Genomic DNA, 27,715 nt, shown 5'->3' on the forward strand with positions numbered 1-27,715 from the left:
CCACGAGACCAGTCTGTCTACGGTGATGGTCTGCGGCACGCAGTGACAAGTTGAGTCCACTCAAAGATTCCCAGTCATGTAGCTTTAGTTTGTACTCGGTCTTCAAACACATTCAATGGCGAAGCGAACTACGGCATCGTGTCGTAATTATATAATATATATTTTTTATGGATCACATTACAACGTGTTTTGAGCGGTCGTGGTTTTTGGCGCGCGTTCTTTTGACATACCATTTTGGCAGAGCGCGCACCACTCTGAATGTGACACCTTGGATAGTTGACGGATTCGGGAAAATGCCTCATCGAAGTTTGTCATCGTTAAGAACTCAAACTTTGCAATTAATATATTTAAGCTTTTGCAAAATTAACTTGGAATGAATGAAGAATGCATATCGTTTGGGAAATATTTTTGATTTTTCAAGCATATTTCATCTGTACATCAGGTAAGCCTTGAAGCCTGCGGTTATTAAATGGAATACATGAGATGAAGTGATGAGCTCAACTGCAGGGTTTGAACAAACCCCAGAATATTGTGCCACATTTAAATGTATTTGGATAAGGAAATACAGAATAGTCTTCTGTTGGTGATACGGTTGCTACTGTAAATCGTGCAATGTAGGGCACGGGTGTTGCAGCTGTCTACCAAGACTTGTTTCAGTGTAGGTTTAAGCATGACAAGTCTTTAAAGGTCACTAAAGCAAATATTTACTCCACTTGCGCGTGAGTTGGCAACACAATTACTGTAATCGTTGATTATCTAGCCGTTCTCTTGAATCTTAGTCATAATATTATATAATAGGCTATTTGTGTTTAGGATTATAGATTTGTTTTGTCACGCCCCCCAATTTGGTACAAATGAGAGAACATTTTACAAAATCTCTTTGCGCCTGTCAAATTTGTAATGCTGAGATTAGATTCAACATTGGGCGTGTTCCACATACAGATGCTCTTTACATGTTGCATGGATATCATTATTACCCACATCTTACATCATCGCAAACACATAGAATATCTTGTCTGCATCCTAGAAGGCCTCTGTCCCAAAATAAGCTATGACAGAGACTCATTTGTCAATAGATGGAACTTTTCAAGTATGTTTAATTTCTGTCCTTATTTACATCTGCCAGACAGCAATAAATTGTATCTTATGCTCTTACCATCATGACCACTGACATGATGTTTAGTGGGAAGAACAGCTGACCGTGGGGCTTGACCCCAAGATCCAGAAGTGCAGAGGGCAAGTGATGTACCACAAAACCCTGGGCCTGGGATAGAGGCAGTAGAACACTCACATAAACAGTGTTTCAGTATTCTCTCCCTTTGAGACTTGTCCATTCGCACAGAGCGCACCTGCAAACCAGCACCCTAGAAACCTTCGGAATGATCCCATTGCTGCCTGCCACCAATATAGCAAGAGAGTAAGAGAGAGGAAAACTGACAGGGGGCACAATCCTCAAATCCTGTGTGGTGCAGAGGCAGGTGCTCTACCACCTGTACCACAACAACTTGGCCTCAGGGTAATTCATAGGATTTGGGATCTACATTTGTTTCCCTCCGGGAAACGTCTTACCCGGCCGTACAATATCATACAAATTGGATGATGAAATGTAAAATGCATCTTGGAGGACAAATGGGGCTGCAGGTAGCCTAGTGGTTAGAGCGTTGGGCCCGTCACCGAAAGGTTGCCGGATCGAATCCCTGAGCTGACAAGTTAAAAATCTGTCGTTCTACCCCTGAACAAGGCAGTCAACCCACTGTTCCCCGGTAGGTCGTCATTGTAAATAAGATTTTGTTCTTAACTGAATTGCCTAGTAAAAAAAATAAGTATTAGATGTCTTGCTCTGATTACAGGCTGCTTGTTCTTTTGTTAGCATTTGTGGTAAGGACAAAGGTTAGGAGAATTTACGTTGCAGGTTAGTAGAATTAGGTTGAGGTTGAGGTTAGGGAAAGTGCTTGCTTAATGCTACAGTTGTCCCCGACGCAACTCGAACACACAACCTTTGGTTGCTTTATTTGAATTATTTTTTCAGATTTTTCAGGGGGTGCTGCAGTACCCTCAGCACCCCTAATCAAAATCAAATCAGATTTTATTGATCACATACACATGGTTAGTAGATGTTATTGTGAGTGTAGCGAAATGCTTGTGCACCCTACTTCCCTTGGTTATGGACCAACCTCCCTACTTTTCATTTCTGTCTTAAGTAACCAGACCATTATTCTATTTGTACTGTAACATAACATATCCTATTAAATGGAGGTATCCACTTGATCATTCCAAACCCTACGTCTCTTTAATGTGGGCAGGCTGACCACAAAAGCCAGGGCCTCAATTCAGTTTTTATTTCTAATTTCTATCATTGTCTCTTTAAAGGTAATAATAGACTTAAGAAGAAGTGAAAGTTAATAGTGTTCTAACAAGTGAGTTGATGATCATTTTCAGCGACATGATAGTTACTGTGTTTTTTTTTCCTTTTGCAGCACAGCTAATTTCACCAAAGATTCATGACGGTTGGTGGGCATACAAAGATGCTGTCCAAGGGAGCTTTGTTCCAGGTAATTATTTTCGATGTTGAACAAACACTGACATCACATTTACTCAAAGCCTTGGTGTCCCATGGCCCACTATTAAATAAGGAGATGGTCCAATCAGTTTTCCACATTGATTCAAAGTCATCACATGTAATTATTTTTGTTGAAATGACGTGGAAACAATGTTGATTCAACCAGTTTTTGTCCAGTGGGTTGTTTTGTAACAGAAAGCCAGACCAAACAGTCCTTTCTGTTTTGGGAAGGGAACATTTCTTGTTAACCAGGAGGGTTCGCTTGTTACTAACTTTCTTGCTCTTGGGCAGTGTTATTGACATGGGCTGGCTGCTTCCTCCGCTTTCTGTCTCTGCAGCAGGAGCTTCAGGTTCACAACTGTTCTGACTGCAGGTCTTATGAAATTTTTATCACAGCCCATCTTCCTCTCCATCTTCCTCCCTCCCTCTGCTTCTTTACTCCATAATCAAGGGGAGCACAGACATACAAGTATACAGAAGAAGAATGGCAGCACATTGAATACAATAGAGGTCTCAGACCTTTTCAATGAGGAAGGATGAATAACCAATATAACTGTGTAGTCAAGTGTAGTCGGGTAACATTTAAATAATTCAACATTAAATATAATTATACATTCATACCATTTCGCATGTGGAAACGTTTGGAGAGCTCACAAACTGCGCAACACTCGTGATAAAGAACTTTTGGTTTATTGAATGGCATTTTAATTTAATTGTACTTACCAGTTTACTGTTAATTTTCTTTTGAATGCTGACATTTTGAAGTCAGAACTTTGTATATATATTTGTAAATATCACCATCATCTTTGAAACCCCAGTGCTGTGTAAATAAATCCAACACTCATTTGCACCTCTACCTGCCTGCCTGCCTCCTGCTGAATATTTGTCCTTATGACTGCTAGAAGGCCCCTATTTTACAGCGTAGCGGAGATAGGTTACAGTTTTCGCCCCAACCTGTCACTTCAAAAGCACTCAATGATTTCGTAGTCTCTGCATTTGAACTTTATGTTTATTTTGGTATAGCGTGATAAGCAGAATTCAATATAATTCCAATGCAAGAGCACCCCAAAATGTAGCCCCCTCACCGATGTCAACTGCCCCCTTAGTGACTTTATCCTGGAGCCGTGCCTGCTCTGGATGACTACATAATGATGTTTGTTTCCAACATTAGCTCTGTTTTCCTAAAGAAGTTAAATCCGCTTTGGGTTTTGTTTCCTTTGCCACGATACTAACGAGTATCGCAATACTGGTATCATCCCACCCCAATTGTCAATGTGTGCCTCAAGGAAGGGTGCAAATTTGGATGAGCCAATGGGCTCATATAAGGATATGTGAAAACAGCAGAAACTGCTGCCTCGAGGGCCAGCACTGTCCTCAACTGCTCCATGTGTAACTATGTCATTGGATTACATTAGTTTCAACCTCTCTTCTCCTCTCCTTTAGGGCAGCAGGGCTAGGAGGAGAAATGCCTATTTATTAGCTGTGACAGATAAGCACAGCAGGTGACACAGAGGCCTTTGGAAGTCTTTTGTAGAAGGTTGTGGGATGCTCCCTGACCTTTTACTTTATGTCTCCTGCTAGTGTATCAGTGTGTGGACTCAGGGGGTGAGCCCTTTCAGCCTCTCAGCCTAGCTGCAGGGAAGCTTCCTGTCTATCACCACAGAGACCTTTACACAGGAGAGGAGACATCCACACACAGCAAGTGACAGTGACTCTGTGTATGTGCTGTGTGTCATATGGGTGGAAGCCAAGTTGGTGGGAGGTTTTTGCTATTGTACATTCATTCGCCTCAAGCCCTTTTGGATGAAAATGGGAAACTCTACAGTTAGAATGTACATTTGTAGCCATCTAATTAAAGACTTTACTCTTTGAAATAGAAAGGAAATCGAATTGATCTAAACAGGCTCAAGAAGAGTGCAATTATGCCTTGGCCCATTAACTTTTTGATACAGATTTCAATTCAACTGCACCTTTTGTCAGAAACAAAGGTATCACCTTCCTTCTGTATATTCTTACAGGAGCATAACTCTGTATTATTATTTGTATGTGCTGCAGTCTTGGAAAGTAGGTCACCAAGTTAGTGATCACAGCCAGCTATCTCTCTCTCTCTCTCACACACACACATACACAGACGCCCTTGCAAAGACTGAGGGGCAAAAAAGAAGTGCGGAAGGAAGAAACAGAATCTCTCCCACGCAAAGGGTTATGAGGGAATTTAAATGGAATGGGAGGAGGCTAGAATAGAATTATGATTACTATGCTCTCAATAATCTTCTAATGGTATTAAAAGGCCATATTCACAGGACACTTTACATTTCCACTCTCACTCAGAGCTATAATAATGTTAAGCCCCTCTTCCTCCTTTTCCCACCCACCGACTAATGTGATGAACATACATATGTTTTAGCATATTGCTGCTGTATTTCTACCTGCGGGTATGGCGGCCTGGAGGATGAGCGGATAGTTTTGGTATTGGAGCAACACTAGCTACACCATTGCCTTCAAAGCTAAAACATTATGTGAAGGTGCTAGATTATGGATGACATTTAAGACGGTTAACAACCAAATCATTTATAGGCGAGCCAGCCAAGTAATTTACAGCTGTGATAAAGGAAGATGCTCAAAGGAAAGGTCAGAAAAGCAGTGGCTTATTCCTCCTTGCCATGTCAAAGTAAGATTTTATTTGTTTGAGGGCCTGAGCAAAATAACCTCCTACAGCAGATGGTGTTAAATCCTCTATGATGAGAAGAAGGTCTGGACCTAGGAATATTATCCTGTCAAACCAGAAGCTTGTCAGTAACTAGGTTTACATTCAACCTTTTCCATCGGTAGAGTTGAAAATGTCATGGAAACCCATCTAACGTGTATTTTTTTATTCAGTAGATGGAAATTTAACTGCAAAAGTTATTTTTATGTGCGTTACGTCTTCACGCACAGACTTTTATCCTCAAACAAGTCCGTTACTTGATGGAAACTTTTCTGGTAAGAAAATGTGTATGTTGTTTTTATGCAGATTTTAGAATATTCGCATGAAAATCTGTCACCAACTGGATGGAAACCTAGCTAGTTGTTGTACATTGTCAGGCTACCACTTTGGAATTGATATTGCTACCTGCCCACCAATACCCAAAACACCCGTCTGCCTTTTAAATACATTTTTGCATGGAATTGCCCCTTGGCTTACAGCACCCTTTTAAGCACTGTTTATTGAAGAACAATTCTTCCTTCATCATTACTCTCTGATTGTCTCACACTCCATAGCCTATAGTTTTCAAGAGTTGTTTGTCTGAGTGTGAAAAGGTTTACCGTGTCCTAGTATTTGGCAGACAATATTGCAGTTGCAACACAAAGTTATTTGAACTAATTGTAGTTCCATCTGTAGTTCTCTCACGTCCCAAGACATCTGCTCTCTGATGTTAACTGCATGATGGATCATCAGCTATTCCTCCACTTTAATTATATCCACAGGATCTTAGAAAAGGCAATACACTGGAGTCGGTAGTGTCTCTGCACAGTCCAGCAGGTTCAATAGATGGCAACATGTCCCAATTTTGTCTTCTTTGTTTAAGCTGCTTCGAAAATTGGAAATGTAATCCCTACGATCTGAGGGGAGGATTTCCCTGGTCATTTTGATATAAAATCAGAGTGAATTTTGTGAATTGTGATTGCTGTGAATTGGCCAGTCCTCGGTCCTAGTGGTCTCTCCAGACCCATTGACATTAATGTTCTCATTTTAGTTTGTTCTCTGTAACGTTATGTTTATATCCTGACTATTTTGCTCTGGAAAAAACCTCTAGACCTCAATTAGCTGCATATCCCAACACGTGTTGTGAAGTCACCCTAGAGATAGTTGTACTGTAGGGTCTGGTTTTCAGCTCTTGGCTGGGACATACTGCATTGCACCTGCTGCATGCACCTGCTACCTGATCCAATAATATACCTGTACTGGAATAGAGATCATGAACACTATGCAGCATGGGTAAAGGGGGTGAGAGTTCACACGTGAGGGTTTAGACATACTTATACTTTTCTAGCTGAGTTTTCTAATGGAAATTGTTGCCTTTCCTGCTCAGTCTCAGTAATGTCTAGGAGCACCTCTCAGCACTTTTCGCTGCCAAAACTATAACGTTTTTTTGAATCATCCTTAACAATGAATGCCTCGTCATTTATTTAGATGTTTTTATCGCTCTTGCGCCACCAAACCAACAAGCAATTAAAGTGGTTAACAAGTTAATGCAACAGTTAGATTGCCATGAGTTGAGTGTAATGCTATCTTATATTTCCTTTGAGCATGGTTCTCAGTTTGACATATCCTCTCTTTCCTCCGACTGTTGTGCTCACCAAATGTCACTGAGTGGGATTACAACATAGTTCCATCACTGTTTTAGGACACAAAGGCTTTTATATATGTCACATTACCTAATTTTGGGGCAAAAGTAACAATTGTTGCCAAAATACTGCCTTCGAAACTATCAACAACAGTGTCAATATTTCCCTGGATCAATTGTTAAAACAATGATAGTTTAGTTAAAAATGCCTAGGCTTCATTTTGTGATCATTTTACTAAACACATTTTTTTTAACACTATATTGAACCCACTACACGTGCAGCTACAACTGGTAAACAATGTGGTGGCTCAGAAAGCAGGAAGATATGCAACATGATTTTTGTTGACATTCAGAAATTTCAACATCATTCCAGATCCTCATCTACTGTATTTCATTATTATGCATTAAGAGTAGTTTGGCCAAGATCAGCATGTAATATAGGTCACTGATCAGCTTAGGGTGGCTAATTCATTGCTTATTTGCTAGTTTAAGCTGATTCACTAGCAGATTCACCAGCTGATTCATTAGCAGATTCACCAGCTGATTCACTAGCAGATTCACCAGCTGATTCATTAGCAGATTCACCAGCTGATTCACTAGCAGATTCACCAGCTGATTCATTAGCTGATTCTTAATTCTGAAATTGACTCCTAGTCATGATTTCCTCTTATTGTAGAAATATCTATAAGGGGTTGTGGCGCTGATCTGATAGTCCTTAACAACCATTGGGCTTTGCCCAGAAGGCATGCCCCTTGCCCATGAATTAAGAGCAATGAAAAAGTACTGGTTGTCCCAGGAGTCTCCGTCCAGCAGTCCAGATGAGTATCAGCCTCTAATCCCTGTTCTAAGGGAGAGAGTGTAAAAGTCCTGAACCCTCATCTGTTTCACAGCTGGGCGGCCCTCTCCACTCAAGCCGACCCACATGATGTAATCACGGCTGGGTGACGTCACGTGTGTCAGAAAGGGGTAGTGATTGCACTCTTGAGGCCTCCCACATCTGTCACAGTTGCCCTGCTCCTGTGCCACTGCCAGGCTCTAAGCCCTACTAAGAAGAGAGGAGGGGTTCTCCCCAGTCCTTTCTGTCATGTGCAAGTAACGAGGGAGGGATAACTAAGATTATTTCAGCTGATCTTAAATCAGATTCTGGAAGCATTTAAACTGATTCTGATATAGAGGGATTCTATCTAAATCCATAGTAGGATCTACATACATACATAATCAACTTTGGCATTACTCACGTGCCCTTCTCTCAAAATAGCTCTTCCTAGTACTGTACAATCATAATATGGAATGTTGTGCTGATTGCATACTCCATACTCTAACTGCTGCTGTTTGGTTACAGTAAGGCGAGGACTTTAAAGGGATATCTTTACTTCATGTCCTTACTCAGTGTTTCCTCCTCAGTGGTTCCTGTCAAAGTTTTTATAGTCCAAGTGCTGTTTAAGAACATACTCATCTCACACATCAACATGATATTAGACATCCACATGATAAAGGAAATTGAACTCACTGTGCTTGTTGTCCACAGTACCATCCTTCTGGGGGCTAGTGAATTCCGCCTGGAACCTGTGTTCCATGGGAAAGAGGCAGTCGCCGGTCAACGTCGAGACCAGTCACATGATCTTTGACCCCTTCCTCACCCCTCTACGTCTCAACACAGGCGGACGCAGCAAGGTAAGAAGATTGTGGAACGCCTGATCTTGAACTCACTGATGACTCTTGAGCTTGTAGATCTGAAGGGCATCAGGTCTAAAACTTCAGGAGACGTTGATAATCTGCAGGCTATTATTGGATTCCAGTTGTGTGTGTTCATATTATATTAATAATGTGTAATGAGGACTAGTATGCTCAGCCATTATCAAAACAAGGTGTTCTGTTTACAGAATAAACATTTATAGATTTATAGTATGAAGTAACATCAAATTTCTTCTCAGAATTCTTTAGACTACACAGACAGGGTGAATTTTCTAAATGCCTCTAGCAACACCCCCGCTATCTAGCCCCGTGGCTCTCCTGTAGTTGTACATCATGCTCTGCTTTCACAGTTGCCTTATGAATCTCTCCCATCCCGATCCCATCAAATGACCCATATAGCAGATAGTATTTATTGTAGGATTTCACTAACATTATCAAAGGGTGTTGGCAGGATGCCCCAAGCTCAAGCTGCAAGCTGGGGACAAGGGGGCATGACCATCGTTCACCACAGGGCATAAAGTCCACTAGGGAATAGGGGAAATCACTAATCGTGTAAAATGAGAACGACAACAGAATTACACGCAGTACTGTAGTTCAAATGGGGACAAAACTATTACCGAGCCTATTTGATGCAATTACATTTTATTTATGTATCTTTTGGTTCTTTGCAGTGTTGTGTAAGAATGAAAATTGACTTACTGTAAGGTATGTGGTGGCCATTTTTCAGAGGACAAAAGCCTTTGATTAAGACAGTCCACCTCCCCCACACCCCTCCCCCAACATTTGGTTCCCATGAATAGGACTCTCATGTTGTTAGAATCAGAAAAATACCACAAGGAGCCAGGGAGGATTGGCAAAGAACAGTACATGTAAGAGAGGGTTAAATTCTCTTTGTAAGTCTTGTTTTATGATTAATGCTAGTCTGCATCTGCTGAGCGAGAGCGCAGAGAGCTGGGCCATCTGTGCTGGCGTGTGTCTGTGGGAGGACTGTGGGAGAGGGGACAAATGAAGTTAGCCAGGATGTTTTTACATTCGCCACAGCTCGTCTACTCGATACTCCCAGATATATGTCCATCAACAGATGGACATGTTTACTCTCCCAATTAATTGCCTCTTTTCCTGCAGCTATTTATTGAGATGTATACACTATTTTAGTTTGAAATATTGTCATGTGCCATTTACACACTACATACAGCACCACACACCAACGAACTCAGCTCACACACAAGTAGAATAGATGTTATTCCTGATTAACATTGAGCTTGGATTTACAGCTTGATGAAAGGCGGTTGCTTGAAAAAGGTGGTTGTGTAAATGAATTTCCATCTTATTATTAAGCACTTGGGATGTTAGACCTTGTGGAGGAGTCTTACTTTACCACAGAAAACTTCAGACGGAGAGAGATGCTCAGGTGGAGGTGATGCTGAGATTCTGAGGAAACTCTTTTGTAAAGACATTTAACTGTTGGAGAAAGTGTGAAATTTACTTGTTATGGTCAAAGATCAAACGATAAGATGCAGTTGCCAAAAGCTGCACTCTTACAGAAGTGTATTTTTTCACTTCACTTGAATATTAGGGAAATGTTTTCAACTTGTATGCTCAGGCAGCGACTGAATAGCAATTTGCATTTTAGATACTTGATTAAGACAATTAATCAGAAGAAGCGATTTAGTGTGGCAATCTTTGTCAAGACAAAAGACAACATGAAACTGTGGTGATAAGCCTTTGCTTGATAAATGGTTCTGTTCACAGCATCTTTGAATTGACTTCAACGTGTTGACATTTAGTAATAATTTGGATGCTGCGACAGTCAATAGCAGGACATTAGTCATTTCCTATCTCACTTGCTCCCATGTTGTCCACAAAGCCATACTCACTCGCACACACTGTCACCAAATTCACTCATGAAGACGTAGTTTCTCATTAACTTACCCTAGTAAAGCTCAAACAGTTGCTCATAGAAAACATTTGTAGGCAACAAGTTGGCATTTTGCAAAGCACCCATGAGGAAAACTGTCAGTCGGGAAATGTCATTCCTTTGAAAATATTGGTGCAATTATACAGCATAACCAATTTCATGTAATGTAATTCAGGGCTAGAATATCCTTATTTTTTGGTTTATCCAGAAAATGGACAGCCTGCTATTACCATGAGACAAGTTTGAGATGAGATAAAAGTTACCTTAGTTCCTTTCGAAAGTTGAAGGACTTCAATGTCCTCAGTCTGTCACAGCTTCAATTATGTTCAAATCCCAGACTCTGAATCCTCAAGGAAGGGAGGGAGTACAAAGTGGCTTAGGAGTGACAGAGACTAAAAGTTAAGTAAGGTGGGTGAGGTGAGTGTTGAGTCAAGTAACAGGAGGATTCATCATTCTGACAGGCTTCACATGGAGTGTCACCACTTAAAGACATGCTCCGGAACTTTGGTGACTCATTCCTACATTGCGGTGCCTTTTAGACCTTTTTGTATTCTACCAGTTTGACTTTCAGAAAAACATATTGGTCAAGCTCAGGCACTTATTTTTATTTGGTGCATTTTCCAACCTGTTAGGTGCATAATCCTAACAGGGTGGAAATTTGGAGCCTAAATTACACATAGCTCTGTGAGTGAGCAAAATTGAGTTAGCATAAAGAGATTAAGGGTCTCACTGTTCAGTAAGAATAGGACCAAGGCAAGATTCATTCCATCAGCCATAGGGCTGCTGAACAGTGGGACATAGGACAGATGTAGAATGCTGAACAGTGGGACATAGGACAGATGCAGGATGCTGAACAGTGGGACATAGGACAGATGTAGAATGCTGAACAGTGGGACATAGGACAGATGTAGAATGCTGAACAGTGGGACATAGGACAGATGTAGAATGCTGAACAGTGGGACATAGGACAGATGTAGAATGCTGAACAGTGGGACATAGGACAGATGCAGGATGCTGAACAGTGGGACATAGGACAGATGTAGAATGCTGAACAGTGGGACATAGGACAGATGTAGAATGCTGAACAGTGGGACATAGGACAGATGTAGAATGCTGAACAGTGGGACATAGGACAGATGTAGAATGCTGAACAGTGGGACATAGGACAGATGTAGGATGCTGAACAGTGGGACATAGGACAGATGCAGGATGCTGAACAGTGGGACATAGGACAGATGCAGGATGCTGAACAGTGGGACATAGGACAGATGCAGGATGCTGAACAGTGGGACATAGGACAGATGCAGGACGCTGAACAGTGGGACATAGGACAGATACAGGATGCTGAACAGTGGGACATAGGACAGATACAGGATGCTGAACAGTGGGACATAGGACAGATACAGGATCCTGAACAGTGGGACATAGGACAGATGTAGAATGCTGAACAGTGGGACATAGGACAGATGCAGGCCCAATACACGGCCGGTCAGTAGGCCGCAGAGACTTTGAATATGTGGAAATGTAAATGTGTGACTTGTGTACTAACTTTCCAGTTTTTTGTACTGCATGTAGTATATTGTGTTGTGTTTGTGTATTTATATTCTGGCGTCACAGAATGAATTTCCATTTAAATGTACAATAAAGTATATCATATCGTAATGGTGAACACTTGAACAGGATTAAATAAAATTATAAAAATACAATAATCATGGAAGAAAATGATTGAGAGAGAATTTAACTAGGACTATAAAAATAATAAAAAAATATATTATTATACAAAAGTACTGAGAATCCCTTTAACAAAGATGTTTAGGGGTTGTCTGAGGTCCACACAACATTCAAACAGACACCGGGAATTTAGAAAACACACTTTATTGGCGGAGATGTTTTAACATATTTTGTCTTTCATGTTGCAAAATGATGGTTAACCAGCCAAAGAGGGAGCTACGGGTGCGCTTCTCGTGGATGATTTTGTGAGGATTTCTGTGTACCTATTTTGCGTGTTGTAACCTTACTGTGTTGGCGGAGCAAGTAACATGCATTCCGTTATTTTATGGCTTATAAAGTTGGAAGTTGATGAATAACACCCGGGGACACGACAAAAACGCCTACATCCACACTAAAAAAGTGTTCAAAAGGCATTTCCTTTCAAGATCCAAATGTTTGTGTTTTTAAGGTAAAGGATACCTGACCTTATATTTCAAGTCTTTGGAATCCACATTTTAAACTAAATAAGAAGTGATATTTCCTGGGGACAGAAAATGCACCGCATAGTAGGAATTATTTTTTAAACCTACATCTTTGGGCTGGATGTGTCAATATGTAGTTCATAAACGCATAATCTATGAGCAGAATTAACATTTTACCTGAATTATCCACGAAATCCATAGTTGAAAGCAACTGTTTTTCTGGAAGCTGTGTTTCACCATTTTCCCTACATTTGCCCCCTAAGCAATTTGAGTTCAACCAATGAGCTTCAGCCCCTCGCCATATGAGTGACAGCTAGCAAGATGCACTTGATGCCACACAGCAGAGCTAGAGCAAGAGCAATGACGTGGTGCACGTATCTGCAGTACATCATTTTCGGGGTCCTCTTTTGCCTCTTGAGTGCTACTTTCAGAACTACTGGCTAAACAGTATACAAAAGTACTGAGAATCCCTTTAACAAAGATGTTTAGGGGTTGTCTGAGGTCCACACAACATTCAAACAGACATCATGAAAAGGTAATTTAGAAAACACACTTTATTGGTGGAGATGTTTTAGCATATTTTGTCTTTCATGTTGCAAAATGATGGTTAACCAGCCAAAAGGGGAGCTACTGGTGCGCTTCTCGTAGACGATTTTGTGAGGATTTCTGTGTACCTATTTTGCATATTGTAACCTTACTGTGTTGGCGGAACAAATAACATGCCTTCTGTTGCTTTACCACCCCAACTGCATTGAACTGCCAGGAACAGGCAGTGTTTCTGTCAACGTGTGTTTACTGGAGATTCTCTCTGCTGCTCGTGTTGAGCCCCAGACAAAATTCTCTCCATTATACTACTATTGTGGATCTCATGCTGAGTGTGTGTGAAGTTCAGTAAAATCCCAACTTTGAAACAGAGCAAGTAGACGTGCCTCGTTAGAATGAGTTTCCCCACAGAGAGGAGCTCACTTCAGAGTGTAAAGGCCACAGTTAGAGGGCGGCAGGTAGCCTAGCGGTTAAGAGTGTTGGGCCAGTAACCGAAAGGTCACTGGTTAGAATCCCCGAGCCGACTAGGTGAAAAATCTGTTGCTGTGCCCTTGAGCTCCTGTAAGTTGCTCTGGATAAGAGCCTCTGCTAAATGGTGTAAATGTAAAATGTGTCTTTTTCAGGCAGAGACAGTAGAGGGCCTCCAGGGAACTGAGAGAAAACTGATGGGGGAATTTAATAAAATTGTTTACGTTTAGATTTGTATGTCAATGGCCTACACACAATACCCCATAATGTCAAAGTGGAATTATGTTTTTAGACATTTTTACAAATTAATTAAAAATGAAACACTGAAATGTCTTGAGTCAATGAGTATTCAACCCCTTTGTCATGGCTAGCTTAAATAAGTTCAGGAGTAAAAATTGGCTTAACAAGTCACATAATAAGTTGCATGGACTTACTCTATGGGAAATAAGTGTTTAACTTTATATTTGAATGGCTACTTCATCTCTGTACCCCACACATACAATTATCTCTAAGGTCCCTCAGTCGAGCAGTGAATTTCAAACACAGATTCTACCACAAAGATCAGGGAGGTTTTCGCTCAAAGGGGTATTCAATGTCTGCTTTTTTATTTATTTTTACCCATTTACCAATAGGTGCCCTTCTTCATTGACAAAAAAAGGACAATTAAATCCATTTGAATCCCACTTAGTAAGACAACAAAGTGTGGAAAGTCAAGGGGTGTGAATACTTTCTGAAGGCACTGTAGAACCTATCTCTCAAGCCCGAGGGACAGTCCACTGTACAGCAGAGGGGAAAAGTTTCACCTAACCTGATATAAAACAAATTTCAAATTAAAATCAAATGTCCCCAAAACGTAAGCCCTCAATATTTGGACTCAATTCAATGAAGCAGAACAGCAATTAGTCCCAAGCCTTTTTAACTCAATGAAGCTTGGGGGGATTTTTGCTCATGGTAAGCAGCTTTTATGCTCTGTTTGGGAATGCTTAATGCGGACAGCAAAATCGGTAAATCCCTCAACAGGAGTGTTATTGTGTCAGCTCCTCCTCTAGCATGACTTTACGTCCAAATACATTGCATTCAAGGTAGCTAGAGCATTGTGCGTTGTGATAATCAATGATCATTGTGAATCTGAATGGAATTGAGGTTCATCTGCAGAATTTCTGCCTGTTAGGTAGGCCTAGTCTGTGGTGTCAATGAGACAGCACAGAATGGAGAGCATTTGAAATATGCTACTCTTAATAAATTGAAGTTATGTTAAGAGATTTCATTTGGTTTGATTGAGTGGCCACGTGACCATACCCGGCCAGTATAAAAGCACCGATTTAGAGTATAGTCGGTCGCTACACAAAATGAATACAGTAACTGAAAAACCTTAAACATCTGCTGCTATAAAAAAAAAAATCATTACCCTGTGAAAAAATTTAATATGACCTAAAATCTGTCTGCAACTATTTTAATATATATATATACAGTACCAGTCAAAAATGTGGACACACTTACTCATTCAAGGTACTCATTCTGTACCTTAAATGCACTGTTAAGTGGGTACTCTAAATGTTCTTATTATATCTTTGTCTATCAGATTTTAATGCACCACTGTTATCAGAAGGATTTTGAAGGCTGTTTGGTGAACCGTAGGTGTATTTAGTGAAAACATATTTTTATGACAAAGCAAGCCAGCTACATTATCACATCCCAAAGGGCCTCATCACATTTCTTTGCTTACTAGCCAGTAGAGATTATATCCTCCCCAAAACAGAACCTACAACTCGGAACCCATATTGCCGTCTTCTCATGCACAAAGTATTGGCCCCAGTACCAGCTCAGTGCCTGTTGAGTGCTTCTTTTGCCTAGTAATTAGAATAGGTGTCAGTGGAAGATTTGGTATTATACATAACACTGTTGAGGAATTGAATTAATGTTCAGCTCTCACCATTTTGCTCATTTGATTACATGCATTATGCACTAAGATGGAGTAGAACGGGCCCCTGTTTAAAGGGCTATTAAAAAAACATGTCAAGTGAAATATATTGCTTTTCATACTTCATTTAATCATCGGCAGTATTTGTTGTATATATTTTTCAGTATTTCTTTGTCTCTGAATAAATTAACTAAGTGGATCACCCTATGATGAATGACTCCATCAAGATCTACACGGGCATAACACTGAACTCCCTCCATTCACTTTTTCTCCTTACCTCCCTCTCATTTCATTATAAGTCTTGATGTTATCCTAGTTTTATATGAAAGAATGGAACAAAGCTTTGAAGGTCTTCCTTTACCTGTTGGGCATTTCGATGTGTCACTTAAAACAACGTGAGAGTTGGTTTCTCAGTTTATTATTCATTTCACCTGCTTCCTTAATGAGATGAGACATGGAAGATGATTTTCTCATTTTTTTATTTTAAAAACCTAATTTACTGCAGGCCTACAGCCAATCCCAAATTATTATTCTGTGATTAGGAGCCTGAAGAATATTATAATTTTACATTGCAGTAATGGGAAGGTGCAATTTCTTTTTCTATCCATAATGGAAGTGATAAAGAATTACACTGAACAAAAAGAGATACTGTGGTGAGACCGTTCATCCGCCACCATCACCTCATGTTTCAGCATGATAATGCACAGCCCCATGTTGCAAGGATCTGTACACAATTCCTGGAAGCTGAAAATGTCCCAGTTCTTCCATGGCCTGCATACTCACCAGACATATCACCCATTGAGCATGTTTGGGATGCTCTGGATCGACGTGTACAACAGCGTGTTCCAGTTCCCTCCAATATCCAGCAACTTCACACAGTCATTGAAGAGGAGTGGGACAACATTTCACATGCCACAATCAACAGCCTGATCAACTCTATGCGAAGGAGATGTGTCGTTCATGAGGCAAATGGTGGTCACACCAAATACTGACTGATTTTCTGATCCACAACCCTACCTATTTTTAAGGTATCTGTGACCAACAGATGCATATCTGTATTTGCAGTCATGTGAAATCCATAGATTACGGATATTTTTATATTTAAATTGACTGATTTTCCTTATATGAACTGTAACTCAGTAAAATCTTAGAAATTGTTGCATGTTGCGTTTAAATTTTAGTTCAGTGTGTTAACATGAGTTATCTCCATTTCCTCTTCTGTAGAGGTCTCTCAGGTGAGAAACTTGCTCCCCTTCTCTTTTAACACATCCACCACACCTCACTTGATTCCTCTCTGTGCAGATGGGAGGCACCATGTACAACACAGGGCGCCACGTGTCGCTGCGGCCAGACAAGGCTCACCTGGTGAACATCTCCGGTGGGCCTCTGGGTTACAGTCACCGGCTGGAGGAGATCCGCCTGCACTTCGGCAGCGAGGACGGCCAGGGCTCGGAGCACCTGCTCAATGGACAGTCCTTCCCTGCAGAGGTGAGAGGGAACGAGCCAATGAGCCGAGAGGGATTATCTTTATCTTTGTTGTGTCTATAAACAATCCAATCCACTGAAAGTTGCTTTCATTAGACTAAGAGCTCAATTCAATCAAACGTGCATTACAGTTGAGGCTTTACTGCTTTACACAGCCCTACTGAGGCTGGTTTGTGTGGAAGATTTCCTCAAACAATGGATAATGATAAAATATGCTGTACTACCTCTATCACTCAGTCCATTAATCACATGTACAGGGCCTTTGAAGGGTGGGGTAGAAGAGCATCAACAATCTGCATCCTAACAATGTAAATGAAGGCAGGATCGACAAATGGCAGTGGGTTTTTAGTGGCAGTGGGTTTTTTCAGTGGAGGAGGGCAATATTATAATGACATAAAAGTAAAAGCAGTAAACTTATCGGGTGCCAAACTGAGTTTATCTGTCTCGATTTAAATTAGATTTGGCAAACACTTTCCAGTCCTTTATCACTATTTTTAAGTGAGGAAGATATGTTGCCAAAAGTAAGCGGCTGCCCAGATAATTAGAGCTAAATCCCGTTCTAAATTGGAACTCTACTGAGGAGATAAGTGTCAAAAGTAAAACATTCCTGAATTTCTTGAGTTTATCTTCAAATGAGGGTTGGATGGATAAGATTAGTTTAATCTGACATAATGCTTTCATGTGCAAGACAAATTCACATTTCTATCTCACATGGTCTAACACCAGGAAATGAAGGACTCACTGTTTGTTTTGTCTTTATCTTGCCTCACTTACAGGTGCAACTTATACACTACAACCAGGAACTCTATGCCAACTACAGTGAGGCAGCCAAGAGCCCCAATGGCGTAGCAATTGTGTCCATATTCATAAAGGTCAGTTTGTGCTTGATGCAGACAATCTCCTTCTCTGTGGTGTTTTATTGTAGTGACAGTGGGCTTTATATTCAGAATCCCATGGGACTGTGCTGCGGATGCTGAATATTTTATGTTCCTTTACATCTCTTCCTTCTCAGATATCCGAGTCTCCAAATGTATTCCTGAATCGCATGCTGAACAGAGACACCATCACGAGAATAACATACAAACGTAAGCACCCTCAGGCATTTAAGATGTGTGGGTTTATGCACACACATTGTCAAATCTACAGTAGTCACAGATAGAATAGTAGTCAGTCCCATTTCTGGATCCGTCATAAAAAAGAATATCTAGCAACTGAATTAATTTGGCTAATTGGAAGGTTGCCAGAGATTGACTTAATCAGAGATTGAGTGAAATTCATTCCAACTTCTGAATTAATCAGCTACATTACCAATGTGATCCTCCTGGTTCAATATGTAAGATGTGTAACAATATAAACTGCCCCCAACCCTGAGAGATGTTTGAGTCATCTCCTGTTTCTAACTGACAGAAATAACTCTGTGGCACTTTCAGAATGTCGAAACTTGGCATTCCTTTAAAGACAACAATTATGTAACATTGCTATAGTTAGTATTAACAGCCTCTACCCAAACTCTCTTTTATTTCAGTTTTATGCTCTTCATTAAGTCTGGTTAATTTAATTTTCAGTCCTTTTTCATTAATTAAATTAAATTAAACGAATTACATTAAATAAATCACTAATCATCCTTTTATTTGTATCCCATTACTATAATAATTGGATGTTATACTGTATTACAAGTCCCTGCAGACCGGGGAGGTACTATCATTCGTCAAAACAGATGCAGTCACCCCCTTACTGAAGAAACCCAACCTTGACCTCTTATCCAACTACAGGCCCATCTCCAACCTCTTCCTATCAAAAGTACTGGAAAAAGTGATTGCAAACCAGCTTCAATCCCATCCGTCTTCCAATTAACTGATCAAGTTTTTCCAGTGAGGTTTCCAGTCCTTGCACAGCACCGAAACAGCTATGGTGAAAGTTACCAATGACCTACTGATGGCTGCAGAATCTGGATCACCTAGCCTCCCACTTCTCTTAGATCTCAGTGCTCTTTTGACACTGCTGACCACAACATCATCCTGCGGCATCAGAGAGCACACTTCAGTCTCTGGAACTGCTCTGAACTGGTTCTCTTACCTCTCCAATAGGAAGCAATACATCCCGATTGGAGAGTCCAGATTGGTGGAGTCTACAGTCACATGCGGTGTCCCACAGGGGGCCGTTTTGCTTCCTATTCTGTTCCTAATCTACATGCTCCCTCTCAGCCAAATCCTCAGAGTCTATAACATCAACTTCCACTGCTGCGCTGACAATACCTAAGTATATATTTACATCAATCCGGACACCATCTCAGCCCTAGCAAAACTTGGCAGCTGCCTAGATAACATCAGGGCATGGATGAAAGAGAACTTCCTCCGGCTGAACAGCAGCAAGACTGAGGCTATGCTTATTGGGACACACAAGCAGGTCACCAGTGCTGGAAACATCGGCCCTACTAGTGACGGTCAAGTCATCCATCTATCCTCTGTCATCTCTAACCTGGAAGTTAAGTTTGATCCTTCTCTGTCATTTGATGCCCATATAAAACATATCTGCAAAACATAATTTTTCCATCTAAGAAACATTGCCGGGCTCAAACCATCGCTCTGCCAGCCAGATGCAGAGAAACTCGTCCACGCCTTCATCTTCTTCCAGATCGACTATGGCAATGCTCTGTTCGGGGGCCTTTCAACCAAATCACTTCAGAGACTACAAGGACCAAGAAGTCCTACCAGGACCAAGAAGTCAGCCCACATCACCCCCATCCTTGCTGAACTCCTCTGGGTACCGGTCAACTATAAGATTGACTTTAAAATACTCCTCCTAGTGTTTAAAGCCTCGAATGGATTGAGTCCCACCTACATCAACAATATAATTTATATCAATGAGCCACCTCGCACTCTCCACTCCAGCAACTCACCACTGCTTCAAGTCCCCAAGACACATCTCCGTACTATGGGGGACCGAGCATTCTGCTTCTTTGCCCCTCGCCTATGGAATACACTCCCTGATCATTTGAGAGCCGCTCCATCAATCAGAGCTTTTAAAACGGGTCTTTAAACACATTTCTACATGTCTTTCTTATAGACCTAATCTGTCTTTCTGTGTTTCTTATAGACCTAATCTGTCTTTCTGTCTTTCTTATAGACCTAATCTGTCTTTCTGTCTTTCTTATAGACCTAATCTGTCTTTCTGTCTTTCTTATAGACCTAATCTGTCTTTCTGTCTTTCTTATAGACCTAATCTGTCTTTCTGTCTTTCTTACAGACCTAATCTGTCTTTCTGTCTTTCTTATAGACCTAATCTGTCTTTCTGTCTTTCTTATAGACCTAATCTGTCTTTCTGTCTTTCTTACAGACCTAATCTGTCTTTCTGTCTTTCTTATAGACCTAATCTGTCTTTCTGTCTTTCTTACAGACCTAATCTGTCTTTCTGTCTTTCTTATAGACCTAATCTGTTTTTCTGTCTTTCTTACAGACCTAATCTGTCTTTCTGTCTTTCTTATAGACCTAATCTGTCTTTCTGTCTTTCTTATAGACCTAATCTGTCTTTCTGTCTTTCTTATAGACCTAATCTGTCTTTCTGTCTTTCTTATAGACCTAATCTGTCTTTCTGTCTTTCTTATAGACCTAATCTGTCTTTCTGTCTTTCTTACAGACCTAATCTGTCTTTCTGTCTTTCTTATAGACCTAATCTGTATTTCTGTCTTTCTTATAGACCTAATCTGTCTTTCTGTCTTTCTTATAGACCTAATCTGTCTTTCTGTCCTTCTTACAGACCTAATCTGTCTTTTTTATAGACCTAATCTGTCTTTCTGTCTTTTGTATAGACCTAATCTGTCTTTCTTACAGACCTAATCTGTCTTTCTTATAGACCTAATCTGTCTTTCTTATAGACCTAATCTGTTTTTCTGTCTTTCTTATAGACCTAATCTGTCTTTCTGTCTTTCTTATAGACCTAATCTGTCTTTCTGTCTTTCTTACAGACCTAATCTGTATTTCTTACAGACCTAATCTGTCTTTCTTATAGACCTAATCTGTCTTTCTGTCTTTCTTATAGACCTAATCTGTCTTTCTGTCTTTCTTATAGACCTAATCTGTCTTTCTTATAGACCTAATCTGTCTTTCTTACAGACCTAATCTGTCTTTCTTATAGACCTAATCTGTCTTTCTGTCTTTCTTACAGACCTAATCTGTCTTTCTGTCTTTCTTATAGACCTAATCTGTCTTTCTTACAGACCTAATCTGTCTTTCTTATAGACCTAATCTGTCTTTCTTATAGACCTAATCTGTCTTTCTTATAGACCTAATCTGTCTTTCTTATAGACCTAATCTGTCTTTCTTATAGACCTAATCTGTCTTTTTTATAGACCTAATCTGTCTTTCTTATAGACCTAATCTGTCTTTCTTATAGACTTAATCTGTCTTTCTGTCTTTCTTATAGACCTAATCTGTCTTTCTTATAGACCTAATCTGTCTTTCTGTCTTTCTTATAGACCTAATCTGTCTTTCTGTCTTTCTTATAGACCTAATCTGTCTTTCTGTCTTTCTTATAGACCTAATCTGTCTTTCTGTCTTTCTTATAGACCTAATCTGTCTTTCTTATAGACCTAATCTGTCTTTCTGTCTTTCTTATAGACCTAATCTGTCTTTCTTATAGACCTAATCTGGAAAGTCCTTTTTAGCAACTACCCTACTATTGCTATTTCCTGCCTTGATTTGTTTTTATTGTAGTTTTTATTTTATTATCATTACTTTTTGCCTCAGCTTTGAGAAAGCACTGTAATGAAAAGCGCTATACAAATTAAATGTGTTATTATTATTCTGTAATACAGTGTATAAAGTGTTGAGGATGGTACAGTATGAATCTGATTACCTCTGTTTTGGTCCACCTCCAGATGACGCATTCTTACTCATGGGGCTCAACATAGCAGATCTATATCCAGACACTATACGTTTTATAACATACGAGGGCTCCATGACTATCCCACCCTGCTTCGAGACAGCCACCTGGATCCTCATGAACAAACCTGTGTACGTCACACAGATGCAGGTAACTCACCCTCGATCATAGACTCAATAATAACATTAACTCATGTTAGCCAGAAGTTACTTGATAGTTGGCCATATTTGAGACTGTAAATTCTTTACCATAAACCTTATCTGTCCAACTTTCTCTCACTCCATCTGTTTAGATGCATTCTCTGCGACTGCTAAGTCAGAATGAGCCATATAAGATATTCCTCAGTATGAGTGACAACACGCGGCCCGCCCAGCCTCTCCTACAGCGCTGTATCCGCACCAACATCAACTTCAGCAAGCAGGGCCGAGACTGCCCCAACAACCGTGCCCTGAGGCCCCAGTATCGAGGTGTGTCTGAACGCATGTGTTTAGGATCTTTATTCAATCAACAAGGTTACTTGAAACTTTCCGGTAAAATTCAGGTATTGGTAAAAACAGACTGTGAGAAAGAAATTTGTCATAGTAATATAAACTGCACATACTGTATTCTGAAACCGGTTTGTGTTTTTAGAAATTCAATATATACACTCAGTGACCAGTTTATTAGGTACACCACCCCATTCACAAAAAATGGTTCGCTCCTACAAACAGTGGCATCGAGGCATTCAGTTAATGTTCGATTAAACATTAGAATGGGCAAAACCAGTGACCTAAGCGACTGAGCGTGGTATGATCGTCGGTACCAGGTGCGTCGGTTACAGTATCTCAGAAACATCCGGCCTCCTGGGCTTTTCACGCATGATAGTGTCTAGGGATTACCGAGAATGGTGTGACAAACAAAAAATATCCAGTCAGCTGCAGTCCTGTGGGCGAAAATAGCTTGTTGATGAGAGAGGTTGAAGGATAATGGCAAGAATCGTGCAAGCTAACAGGCTGGCCACAAATAGGTAAATAACATTGCAGTACAAATACACCATGACAGCGCAATACACAAGGGGTGGAACAGTGGCAAAGATACCCACAGGACAAACAGAATAATATTAGTCTGAGGAGAGATTAAATAGCATTAATACAACAAAAATAATTTCTGCACACACCATGTGCAGAAAGGCATTGCAGCAGACAACCACACCGGGTTCCACTCCTATCAGCTAAAAACAAGAAGAAGCGGCTCCAGTGGGCACGCGATCACAAACACCGGACAATTGAGGAGTGGAAAAACATTGCCTGGTTCGACAAATCCCAGTTCCTGTTGTGTCATGCTGATGGCAGAGTCAAGCTTTGGCGTAAGCAGCATGAGTCCATGGCCCCATCCTGCCTGGTGTCAACGATACAGGTTGGTGGCGGTGGTGTATGGTGTGGGGAATGTTTTCCTTGCACACATTAGGTCCCTTGATACCAATTGAGCGACGTTTACATGCCTTGAGGAATTCAGGCTGTTCTGGAGGCAAAGGGGGGTCCGACCCGGTACCAGATGGGTGTACCTAATAAACTATGTTTTCTCAGTCTTCTATAGTTCTGAGATGTCTATAGAGAAATGCCTCGTCCCTCAAAATGAACAGTTTCTTTGTAGGTTCTATGTCTCAAGCATTGCCTTTGTGTTTCCAGTTCAAGCAGTTCATGCTAACCTCCACATCTCTTTGTTCTCTTTCCAGTAAACCAGTGGCTTCTGAAGTAGGAAAAAGATGAACATGCTGTACAATACAACAGGATAAAAACTAAATATGGGATCCTGATTCTCAAGACTTTATTTGAATGTGGAAATACTACATTATCAGCAGAGGCTGTTTTTTGAATATGTTTGAGATTGCAAAGTAAGACAAGTAAAGATTGAAAAGTGTAACTTTTAAGGCTGCACAAATGTAATTATTTTACAGAGCTTATGGAAATGGGCTGTATAGAAATTCAGCAGGCTCCGCCATTTACTGACCTCTGCAGTGGAGACAATGAGGACCTCTTTTATGACATCATCACCAACATCAGATTCACTTGAGTACCCAAAGATCCCAAAGGACCAACACTTCTTGAAATTAGCTAAATGTAATCACAGATACAACCATCAGATCTAACAACAAGCTAAGAATCTGAATATGATAAGAGGGTGCTTCTGGTGATGAAAGCTTCTACATAAACATGTCACAAGCAAAAGGTGTACTGAATAAATGTCACAAATGCAGAAACTTTTCCTGACCATGTGACCTAACCAGGAAAAACTCTGTATCCCAGTAAAACACCAGGGCACGAGATATTCCTGTTTAGGCCACATAGTCAGGAAACACTCCTAGCCATAGACTTGGTAGATCCAGTATTTTATACTGTATTTGCTAAACTTTTCAAGCCATTTTGGGCCATTTGCCCTTTCTCTGTTTAATTGTTTACAATTTCATTCACTCTGTTTATTTCAATGATAGCAGCCCAATTAACATGTTTCAGAGAATTATCTAAGATAAAATATCACTTTACATAAGGCCTATATAGTATATGCTGTTTAAGAATTGTATATTGTCTAGCACTGAATAGAGCATGGGACGTGATTTGTCTGCAAATTCTTTAAGCAGTCACAAGGCATTCCTTATCAATTATTTATCCTCATTTTCAATTCAGAGCTGTGTATGGCGTTACAGGCAATGTGGGTTTGTGTGTGTGCGCGCATGTGTACATGACTGTATGTGTGTGTGTGTGTGTGTGTGCGCTCTCTCCTGGGAATTGTATTTCTCATTAAACAGGGTAAATCTCCTCGTTTTGTGGCAACGAAACAAATACAATTGTATTTGTCACATGCGTCAAATACAACAACAGGTCCACAGTGATGCTTACTAACAATCTCTTTCCCACCGATGCAGAGTAAAACAAGAAGATAAAGACACAAGAGAAATAACACACAATAATGAAGCTAAATACAGGAAGCACCAATATACCATATCAATGTGCAGGGGTACGAGGTAGTTGAGGTAAGTATATACAGTGCCTTCAGAAAATATTCACACCCGTTGACAAAGTAAGATTTATATGAATTGAATTGTAATTTTTTGGAAACGATCTAAACAAAATAGTCTAATGTCAAAATGGAAGAAAAATTTTCATTTTTATTTTTAATTAAATGGAAGATAAAACACAAAGTATTCAACCCCTTGAGTCAATACATGTTAGAATCACCTTTGGCAGCAATTACAGATGTGAGTCTTTCTGGGTAACTCTAAGAGCTTTGCACACCTGGATTGTACAATATTTGCCCTTTATTCTTTTTACAATTCTTCAAGCTCTGGTTATTGGTCTTTGCTAGACAGCCATTTTCAAGTCTTGCCATAGATTTTTTTGCCAATTTAAGTCAACTTTAACTAGGACACTCATGAACATTCAATGTCGTCTTGGTAAGCAACTCCAGTGTATAACTGGCCTAGTGTTTAGGTTATTGTGCGGCTGAAAGGTGAATATGTCTCCCAGTGTCTGTTGGAAAGCTTAGCTCTATTCCTTTATTTATTTATTAACTCCTTAGTCCTTGCCAATGACAACCATACCCTCAACATGATGCAGCCAACTTCATGCTTGAAAATACGAAGATTGTTAGTCAGTGATGCTTTGTATTCAGGACAAAAAGTTAATTTCTTTGCCACATTTTTTTGCATTATTACTTTATTGCAAACAGGATGCATGTTTTGGAATATGTGTATTCTGTACAGGCTTCCTTCTTTTCACTCTGTAATTTAGGGTAGCATTGAGGAGTAACTACAATATTGTTGATACATCCTCAGTTTTCCCCTATCACAGCCATTAAACTCTGTTTTAAAATCCCCATTGGCCTCATGGTGAATTCCCTGAGCGGTTTCCTTCCTCTCCGGAAACTGAGTTGGGAAGTACGCCAGTATCTTTGTAGTGACTGGGTGTATTAATACACTATCAAAATTGTAATTAATAACTTCACCATGCTCAAAGGGATATTCAATGTGTGCTTTTTTATTTTTTACCCATTTACCAATAGGCGCCCTTCTTTGTGAGGTATTGGCAAATACCTTTGTGGTTAAATCTGTGCTTGAAATTCACTGCTTGACTGGGGGACCCAGATAATTGTATGTGTGGGTTACAGAGATGAAGTAGTCATTTAAAAAATCATGTTAAACACTATTATAGCACACCGAGTCCATGCGACTTATTATGTGACTTGTTCAGCACATTTGTACTCCTGAACTTATTTAGGCTAGCCATAACAAAGGGGTTGAATATTGAAGCGACTTCAGCTTTTCATTTTTTCTTAATTTGTAAAAATGTATAAAAACATAATTCCACTTTGACATTATGGGGTGTTGTGTGTATATCAGTAGGTGTGAATAATTTCTGAATGCACTGTACATGTAGGCTGGGTTAAAGTCACTAGGCATCAGGATAGATAATAATAAGAGTAAAAAAAACTAAGTAGCAGCAGCGTATATGATGAGTGTACACTCTTAGAAAAAAGGGTTACAAAGGGGTTATTTGTGGAGGGATAGGGTTCTACGAAGAACCGTTCTGATCTAAAGAACCCTATTTGGAAGACAATGGTTATTTTGTAAGGCAAAGGGTTCTACCTAGAACCTTTAACATCCTAAGAACCGTTTTGGGAAGAAAGGGTTATTTGATGATTCTTTAAAAGACAAGAAGGATTCTTTGGAAGGCAAGAAGGGTTCTACATAAAACCATACATAATATTTCCCAGTTTGTTTTACTGTATTATCTGTGTTTTTGCAGGTACATTGATTGGTTGATTAATTTCATGCTACACAAAGACAAATAACATACAGTTTGCTGAAATAATACAATCTGTTAGTAATTGGATTTGTTGCACCCGTAACTGAGATGGCTGTTCCAGTTTAGATGATTGAGATAGTCTCCGTATTCAATCTTCCATAACCTGACAGTCATTCTGAATGCAGGTTGTGGGTGATTTAACAATTCCACTTGTTGGATATACTAAGTGGCTTGATTCCAATAGGAATTACACATCACTTTGCAAGCCAGCATAATGTGACTTGCAGGCCTGATGTGGCCTGATTTTAAAGGCTAATAAGGTTGGTGGAATTGTTTATAGAGGGTTCTAGGTAGAACCCTGCACGGGTTTCTTTGAAGAACTCTATATGTTTCTACTTAGCACCTTTTTTTCTGAGTGTATGTGTACATGTGTGAAAGTGTGTGTTTGTGTGTCTTTGTGTGAGAGTGTCAGTGTGAGTGTGTGGATCAAGTCCTGTGAGAGTGCAAAATAGTGCAGTGCAGATAGTCCGGGTAACCATTGGATAGCTATTCAACTGTCTTATTCTTGGGGATACAGTGCCTTCGGAAAGTATTCAGCCCCTTTGACTTTTTCCACGTTTTATTACGTTACAACCTTTACAACCCTCTCTCGGAGCTCCAAGGACAATTCCTTTGACCTCGTGGCTTTGTTTTTGCTCTGACATGCACTGTCAACTGTGGGACATTATATAGACAGGTGTGTGCCTTTCCAAATCATGTCCAGTCAATTGAATTTACCACAGATGGACAACAATCAAGTTGTAGAAACATCTCAAGGATGATCAATGGAAACAGGATGCACCTGAGTTCAATTTCAGTCTCATAGCAAAGGGGCTGAATACTTACGTAAATAAGGTATTTCTGTTTTTTATTTGTAATAAATTAGCAAAAATGTCTAAAAACC

The 27,715-nt window shown here is 40.1% G+C and overlaps 1 protein-coding gene across 1 annotated transcript; it reads left to right on the top strand.

The window, feature by feature from the left end:
• On the top strand, positions 1-27,713 carry LOC129833160 (carbonic anhydrase-related protein 10-like). The gene is made up of 9 exons (XM_055897512.1): positions 1-442; positions 2,478-2,552; positions 8,417-8,562; positions 16,928-17,113; positions 17,887-17,982; positions 18,123-18,195; positions 21,987-22,141; positions 22,284-22,458; positions 23,706-27,713. The coding sequence occupies exons 1-9, from the start codon at positions 385-387 to the stop codon at positions 23,726-23,728; spliced, it is 987 nt and encodes a 328-aa protein (XP_055753487.1). The 5' UTR covers positions 1-384; the 3' UTR covers positions 23,729-27,713.
• The last annotated feature ends 2 nt before the right edge of the window (positions 27,714-27,715 follow it).

The sequence above is a fragment of the Salvelinus fontinalis genome, chromosome 34 (assembly GCF_029448725.1).
Source record: "Salvelinus fontinalis isolate EN_2023a chromosome 34, ASM2944872v1, whole genome shotgun sequence".
Taxonomy (NCBI): Eukaryota; Metazoa; Chordata; class Actinopteri; order Salmoniformes; family Salmonidae; genus Salvelinus; species Salvelinus fontinalis.